This window comes from Pecten maximus, chromosome 19 (genome assembly GCF_902652985.1).
Source record: "Pecten maximus chromosome 19, xPecMax1.1, whole genome shotgun sequence".
Lineage (NCBI taxonomy): Eukaryota > Metazoa > Mollusca > Bivalvia > Pectinida > Pectinidae > Pecten > Pecten maximus.
In genome coordinates, this window is record NC_047033.1 from 2,326,595 (window position 1) to 2,335,801 (window position 9,207).

Genomic DNA, 9,207 nt, shown 5'->3' on the forward strand with positions numbered 1-9,207 from the left:
CATTTTGTTATATTGTAAAAAATTTAGCCGTCAGTATGAACCATAGCCAAAAGTGCGTCCTTTCTAAATCAAGAATTTAGCGAAATCATGAAGATTGGTAGACATCAGAAAACAACAGTCTTTGCAGCTAGGCCATTGTTATTTTAACGTTATACTTACTCATTATTCGGATACATGTGACGTCACACACTAACATAACCAGCTTTCCTCACAGCGCACTGTCGCCGAGTATGCTTGCACGGGGGCCGTTGTGTGGGCGTCAATCACTGCACGTGCATCCATGGTTACACTGGACGTTTCTGTCAAAGAGGTACTTACTTGAGTTACTATATAAGGGTAAATCCTGTTTAATATTTGATATTCGCGGGGCATTAATTTCAGCATATTCACCGCTTTTAAATTGACATAATTTGAAAGTAAATACCCGACCTAAATATATATATGCGTTTACAAATAAGTACATAGATAGTTTTTACTGCAGGATGTTAACAAGGCTTAGGTGTACCAACTTTAATACCTGTGAACTAGGCCCGACCGGAACAACCGCGAAATATCAGCCTCGTGAATTTTAACAATTATATAGTATACGAATATAATTTCCTCAGTTGGTACCTGCAATAAATGGTTACAATGACCTTAGTCAATTAAAGGTTCGAAACAGTTCTGGCGATGATCATTATTCTGTCTATTTCATGTCATTTGCTTATCGCTATATAAATACGAGGAGGTCCTCGCGATTGACCATGTTCACAGCACACATTATCCATAACATATTTGCCTTTGAATTGCTTCAGAGCTTCTCAGTAATATTACGCCATTATCACAATGCTATGGTAGTTTTTTCCTCATTCACTTCAATATTGACATATAATTTTACAATAAAAACGTCACCGCTTTTACCATTGCGCACATGCTATATCTCATTGATTTCATACTGCCATAAAATAGTTTGCCGTTTATTGCCTAATAAATAATTTTACACAAACTCGTTAATGTCACTTTCAACATGAACACTGATGCAGTAGATCTGGGTATACTGTAAACGTTGCTATTTTGGCGGGGGTTTCATTTCGCGATTTAGATATGCACTCTACACGCATGGAGGTAAGCATCGCGATCAAAAGGGATCCACGTAATTAGCTTTAATTTCAACCTTGCGTAAATTTCCACGAATATTTGGGAATAAAAGGACTTCTTTCGGGCTTTATTCTTGAAATATGTGTTACGGTTGTTCTTTGTCGAAATACGCATCCCGTATCATCATAAACAAATGTTTGTTTGCGACATCTCCATCCTAGTGCTACTTTTGACGGAGACATAAATCAGAGGTTGTATATTTTCTAAATAACAGAAAAAAGTCGGGGATCGGGGATACATTTTCATTACGTTTTCTTCGAATATTTGACAACATAATGCACAATATATATAAACTTGTATAATAATATCTAAATACAGCTATTTATTTTTTTAATATGTATGCAGATAGCTAATATCAATTGAAATATTTGTATATAAAAAAATGTGATATTTGGTTAAAATTCATTGTGAAATCGTTTTATGCTCCGTTGGAACAGTCAAGTGCACACGAAACTGTAATGGGCGAGGCTATTGTCGGACACATGACAAGTGTACGTGCAGGAGAGGGTATTATGGACCTAACTGTCAATATGGTAAGTATGTTGTAAGCAAATGACACCTAGCTATTTTTGTTGTTTGGACCACGGACACTCGATAAGCGAATACCAGATAAAGCCACTGCAGATGCATACATGAATATTTCAAAATTCAATAGTGTGATGATTAGTCAGCTTAATGTTGAAATGTCGATTTCAAGCAGTCAGTATCAGCAGAACTATTATACTATTGATTCATTATTATATGTCATCATGGATGTTCTATGGTTTACCGTCTTGTTTATATATATATATACCTTCGTCATTTGTATTTCTAAGCTATATATCTATTTATTAGCACAATGTATCATATACACTATGTGTTGGTGATCCGAAGATATAGATTTGAATTTCCTGTCGTAGTTGTACCGAGAAAAATATATATAATATATGTACAATTCGTATCCATGTATGTAAATACATTGCGATCCAAGTATTCATATCATCTTATAGACGACTTCCACAATGATCATGTCAGGGTATCGGGCCGACCATCACTGCGCCATTGAAACGTTCTTTTTTAAGAACGCCGATGTGGCGCAGCGGTATAAGCTGCGGGTATTTCTGGCTAGGCGATTGGGTGCCGTAGATCGTGAGTTCGAGGCCCGGTCAGGGCACGAGTCAAAAAGTTGTCTTCCTTCGTCATTTGTGTTTCTAAGCTATATATATATATTTCGGAAATATTAAAGCGGGAACTACAATCAATTATGGAAATGCAAATTGTGCTATAGCTTGTATCAATGTAAAATATAATATGTTCGTTACAGCTTCGTGTTGGCCCCGCTGTCCCGAAGGTCAGAGGTGCCCAAGTCCCAGCGTTTGTCGGTGTCGCCGTACTACCAATGGTCACATATGTCAGGTAAAACTTCATACGTACTGAAGATTCTAATATTTAAACTCTACAACATTTTATACGTATTAGAAAGTGAACGTACTACCTACCGTATAACGAAAAATGTTTACCGTCGTTTAGATTTTGTTATTTAATTAAAATTTCATTGAGTCAGGGTGTTTATCGTTTATCATCACATTGAGTCAGGGTGTTAACCGCTTATTACCACATTTAGTGAGCGTGTTAATAGCTTAATATCACATCGAGTCAGGGTGTTAATCGGTTATTATCACATTGAGTGAGCGTTTTAATAGCTTATCATCACATTGAGTCAGTGTTAATCGCTTATCATCACATTGAGTCAGGGTGTTCATCGCTTATTATCACATTGAGTCGCCGTACTGTTCGATAATTAATCGTAGATTAAATTTGTCATCGTGATAACAGTTAATTGTCACATTTTGCAGGGTTCGTAATTCATTATCACATTGAGTCGCCATGGTAATCGTCAAGAATCATGTTGAGCCATCGTTAATTACACATTGAGGCACCGTGATATCGTTAATTACACTTTGAGGCACGGTGATATAGTTAATTACACTTTGATGTACCGTGATATCGTTAATTACACTTTGAGGCACTGTGATGTAGTTAATTACACTTTGATGTACCGTGATATAGTTAATTACACTTTGATGTACCGTGATATCATTAATTACACTTTGAGTCAACGGGCTTATCGTTAATAATCACTTTCAGTCACCCTGTTACCGAATTACCGAATTATGCTTTTAATCATCAAGTTAATTCTGGGTTTAAATTTGAGTCATCGTGTTCATCTTGAATCAAACTTTGCGTTATCTTGTTGATCGTTTATTACCATGAATGAAGTAATGTGTATAGATTATAGTTGTGCATGTTTGTATAGTTTGCCTATCTTTTAGTTTGTCATCTATTAGCTGTACGGAGTCGATCGTCGTTAATGACAGTTACAGCCTATTTACCTGTTACATAATAGATTTACTGAACAGTTTCTATTTGGTATTTTGTAACAAATATGCTTGTCTATCGACGACAATCTGTCTAAGTTATATGTATAGTTTCATACTGAGTTTCATGCTTAGAACACTAAACTTTGTAGAGCACAGAATGTTTGTTTTGTCATGTTGGTCTGCAGAATCTTAAATAAATGTTTTAATTTAGGCACCTGTAAATTACATAAAATTGTTTAACGCATGACATTTAATTTGTTTACAATGATTATGAGTTAATCATCGTAGTAAAACACCTCGATATGATGTCTCCCCTTTCATAGTTAAGCAGTTCTACCCCCGACAAGCAAATACTTTTATAAGATAACTATCAACCGTTGAGATATTGATGATTTTCTATATTCTTAACAAATGACAGCATATGGAGGTGTTATACACTGGGGTTTATATTGTCTGAGTATTTCTTAGTGTCGCATGTTGTCCCTAGTGCACAGTCTAGCCTTTTCTGAGTGTCATATGTTGTCGCCAGTGCACAGTCTAACCTTTTCTGTGTGTCATATGTTGTCGCCAGTGCACAGTCTAACCTTTTCTGTGTGTCATATGTTGTCCCCAGTGCACAGTCAGGACGTTATACTCCGCACGATACCAACAGATACAGAACCACCCTAAAGTCACAAGGAGGTTAAGTTACCGACTGAAGCTTAACAGATGAACATATGTCGATGTTATAGCAATGAAGTAAGATTTGATATTGTAGATCAAGCTGAAGATGTCAATAATACATATACGTGTACACGGACATCTTATTTATTACATTGATAATATGTTCACTATCAACATACAGGTAACAATAATAGTATACTGTACTATTTATCAATTTCGAATTATCATAATTTTCGCTATTTTTGCGGAAAATCTCAACCTAGAAAATAAAATCATTACAAAAGTTATGGCTCGCTTAATGAAATACGAGAACTCAATATATTTAGATTTTCACTGATTTTGAATTATGGACTACATCACCAAATTGGCACCAGGAAAAGATTATGTACACGATTGATGTAATGCTGTAACTGTAGACGCATGCTAACGTTTTCAAAAGTGATACATTAATTAACATTAATCATGTGTTCTATACTATCTTATTACTGCATGATTATAAGTATAAAATGATATGTAGTAGTTAATTCAATACACACTATGATAGCGATTTCAATATTTCCAGGTTTGGTTAATGAAACTAATTCTCTTTAAAATTTTATCACAGGTCAGAAGACCTCTACGGAAACGTATCCGGAATCAATAACGTTATTATGGTGTTTTCCTATGGAGTTATTGAAAACGAACTGAAATGAACTCTAAAGATGGACCTGGTACTGATAATTAAGTTCTTCTTTGTAATATAGTATTGACGTTTCATGTCCTTCCTGGAAAACAATACAGGACATTATATACTCACGCGAGATACCACTCACGTGTTAAGGTCATGTTTCCCGATCAGACGTTCAATTTCAATCACCAATCACTTGTTAAGAACACTTATTCCCATCAGCTGTGCAAAGTATTGAGTGTACATTTGAAATTTGTGTACAAATAAGAATATTCACATTCAGTTCTGGTATAGAAAACATAAAGACGGCTTCCGTGGACAATGTCGCCGATAATGAGGATAAAGGACGTGTTTAAACAGGACAACACTTAAAAGTTCCGGTAGCTATATTTTTGTTCAAATAGGCTGATTTCAAGGACATCAGAAACGGAAGACAGTGCGGAATGGTTGCTATGAAAGGATTCAAATCCTTTTGCTATGAGCTTCAATAATATATTTCTGTCAGCTGACACATTTACACCGGTGACCACACAATCATAAGTGCAATATCAAAGATGACAGCATGCTTCACTGACCGTCTTTATTAGTGTGGAGATTTCGGATATAGTTCCGGGTCATAATCTGTGTGTTTGGACAATGTTTGTGGTGCTGTGAGGACATTCTATGATATTATTTCGGACAAGGCTGATGATGGATATGACGTTTAAGAGTTAACGACTTTTAATAGACATATACAAGTATCAAATTAAAGTGTCTTATTGATATTATATATTGTACACATAATTGCTTTATTTAATGTTAATTATATATTATGTTATTTAATACTCAGCTATTGGTGTAGTAAATTATTATTATAAAAATAATGGCTATGCTATTTTCATATTTGTTATATTTAAGTATGTCATTTCATAGTGTTTCTTATTTTATTAATAACTCTTTTATAGCAATCAATACAACATGTATGTCAATTAAACTATGCTAAAATATATAAGTGCTTCTTACAGTTGTATACCGATATAATGTTATGTAGAATCTCTCTAGTTACGACCTCGATAGTAAGATATATATTTATATAAATGATAAAGAGGTAATTACTTATTCGATCCTTACGTGGGGTTCCGCTATGTACAGTATATAAGTACTGACAACAGAGATAGCGTTTTGTCTTGTGTTTACTGTAAGTATTTTCTCGTGTTTGTGTAGATGTTTTGTCTCGAGTCAACTTTAAATGTGCTGTCTCGTGTTTTCTGCAAATTAGTACGCCCCTTCTTCACCCATAAGTAAAGACTGCATATAGTAATAAATGTGCGTGAAAGCTTCCGTGAATCCGTGCGTCCACATTAGAGTTTTCGTGAACCCTGGGTTAACTCATATACACACGATAACACACTATCTAGGCCTCCGTCTCACCAGATTTCAGTGGTCTTTGGTCAAGGATTAGAGTTAACGATGACACTTGATCATACTAATCGAAGGAGTGGTCAACCTATGTGAGCCCCTGATCACTTTGCTTGCATTGTGTCGTATTAAATATAAATAAATTATGGTTAGACATGTGAACTCTCGACACATATTTCGTTATTTCGCCATAAATGAGCATTAAGTTTGATAATTTTGAGATGTGGTTTTTGACCTCTGATATTGAATATGTCATCTACGGTACTTTCAACTTTTTACCCACATTTAGGTTAACTATATATCTGGAATGTTTTAGGTTAACTATATATCTCGAATAATTTAGGATAACTATATATCTCGAATGTTTTAGGTTAACAATATATCTCGAATATTTAAGGTTAACCATATTTCTCGAATATTTTAAGTTAGCTTTGTTTTTCAAATATTTCAGGTTAACTTTATGTTTCGAATATTTAAGGTTAGCTATATCTCGATTATGTTAGGTTAACTATATATCTCGAATATTTAAGATTAACTGTATATCTCGAATATTTTAGGTTCACTATATATCTCGAATATTTTCGGTTAACTATATACCTAATTTACCATCCACACACCCAAATCAAATCAGATTTCATGTTTCGTTGGATAGAGTTCAACGGGAGAGATGATTATGAGGATCATGTTCTCTTTTAAATATGTTTTGTATGTTTACACTGTGTATGAGGATAAGGAACATTGAGTTGTTCATATGTTACAGCGTTATCTATGTGTTAAATCTCTTATTATCTACAGTATATGTTTTGCTTATTATGAGTTTGCTATTGACACTGTATGCATCCAATCAAATTTATTTATTTTTATTTCCTCCTCAGAAAACATGTCAGGTGATCATTATAAACGAGTACCTAATTGTTTTATATTGAACAGTATAATGTTGTCTACTTTTACTAAATGTATTTGTTTTATATGAACACAATAAAGATATGTAACATCTTCTTGTTTGTTTGTCTATAGCTGTAAATTATGATCAGGTAATATGTTGCTGGGATATGTTTCAATCGCCATAGCTAGGTTGAAAATCACATACATGATTCATGAGGCGTTCCGAGAATAATTTATCATGGATTTTGATTGGATGTACCCGTTAGTATAGACTAGCATGGCCGGAAGATCGATTTAGAACACGGTCTAACGTCACCGCAGCAGCCAAGGCCATATCAGGAAAAGTATCAATGGGACACCAACACCCAGGGTCGTATGAGGGAGGATGTCAATGAGACACCAACAACCAGGGTCGTATGAGGGAGGGTGTCAATGGGACACCAATAACCAGGGTCGTATGAGGGAGGATGTCAATGGGACACCAACAACCAGGGTCGTATGAGGGAGGATGTCAATGAGACACTAACAACCAGGGTCGTATGAGGGAGGGTGTCAATGAGACACTAACACCCAGGGTCGTATGAGGGAGGGTGCCAATGAGACACTAACAGCCAGGGCCATATCAGGAAATGTGTCAATGAGACACTAACAATCAGGGTCGTATGAGGGAGGGTGTCAATGAGACACTAACAATCAGGGTCGTATGAGGACGGGTGTCAATGAGACACCACTAACCAGGGTCGTATGAGGGAGGGTGTCAATGAGACACTAACAATCAGGGTCGTATGAGGGGGGGGTGTCAATGAGACACTAACAACCAGGGTCGTATGAGGGAGGGTGTCAATGAGACACAAAGAACTTGGGTCGTATGAGGAAGGGTGTCCATGAGACACCAACAACCAGGGTCGTATGAGAGAGGGTGTCAATGAGACACTAACAACCAGGGTCGCATGAGGGAGGGTGTCAATGAGACACTAACAACCAGGGTCGTATGAGGGAGGGTGTCAATGAGACACAAAGAACTTGGGTCGTATGAGGAAGGGTGTCCATGAGACACCAACAACCAGGGTCGTATGAGAGAGGGTGTCAATGAGACACTAACAACCAGGGTCGTATGAGGGAGGATGTCAATAAGACACTAACAACCAGGGTCGTATGAGGGAGGATGTAAATGAGACACTAACAACCAGGGTCGTATGAGGGAGGGTGTCAATAAGACACTAACAACCAGGGTCGTATGAGGGAGGGTGTCAATGAGACACTAACAGCCAGGGTCGTATGAGGAAGGGTGTCAATGAGACACTAACAACCAGGGTCGTATGAGGGAGGGTGTCAATGGGACACCAACAACCAGGGTCGTATGAGGGAGGATGTCAATGAGACACCAACAGCTTGGGTCGTATGAGAGAGGGTGTCAATGGGACACCAACAACCAGGGTCGTATGAGGGAGGATGTCAATGGGACACCAACAACCAGGGTCGTATGAGGGAGGGTGTCAATAAGACACTAACAACCAGTCGTATGACGGAGGGTGTCAATAAGACACTAACAACCAGGGTCGTATGAGGGAGGATGTCGATGAGACAACAACAACCAGGGTCGTATGAGGGAGGGTGTCAATAAGACACTAACAACCAGGGTCGTATGAGGGAGGGTGTCAATGAGACACAAAGAACTTGGGTCGTATGAGGAAGGGTGTCCATGAGACACCAACAACCAGGGTCGTATGAGGGAGGGTGTCAATGAGACACCAACAACCACGGTCGTATGAGGGAGGATGTCAATGGAACACCAACAACCAGGGTCGTATGAGGGAGGGTGTCAATGAGACACTAACAACCAGGGTCGTATGAAGGAGGGTGTCAATGAGACACTAACAACCAGGGTCGTATGAGGGAGGGTGTCAATGAGACACTAACAGCCAGGGTCGTATGAGGGAGGATGTCAATGAGACACTAACAACCAGGGTCGTATGAGGGAGGGTGTCAATGAGACACTAACAACCAGGGTCGTATGAAGGAGGGTGTCAATGAGACACTAACAACCAGGGTCGTATGAGGGAGAGTGTCAATGAGACACTAACAACCAGGGTCGTA

At 37.6% G+C, this 9,207-nt stretch overlaps 1 protein-coding gene across 1 annotated transcript in view; it reads left to right on the forward strand.

Moving 5' to 3' along the window:
- Positions 1–7,212, forward strand: part of LOC117318039 — an 81,734-nt gene extending 74,522 nt beyond the window's left edge. The window contains exons 29-33 of the mRNA XM_033873040.1: positions 215–310; positions 1,575–1,670; positions 2,441–2,532; positions 4,111–4,235; positions 4,765–7,212. Of these exons, the coding sequence (XP_033728931.1) occupies positions 215–310; positions 1,575–1,670; positions 2,441–2,532; positions 4,111–4,209 (383 nt within the window). The 3' untranslated portion in view covers positions 4,210–4,235; positions 4,765–7,212. The remainder of the gene's footprint in view (positions 1–214; positions 311–1,574; positions 1,671–2,440; positions 2,533–4,110; positions 4,236–4,764) is intronic.
- Positions 7,213–9,207: the final 1,995 nt, after the last annotated feature.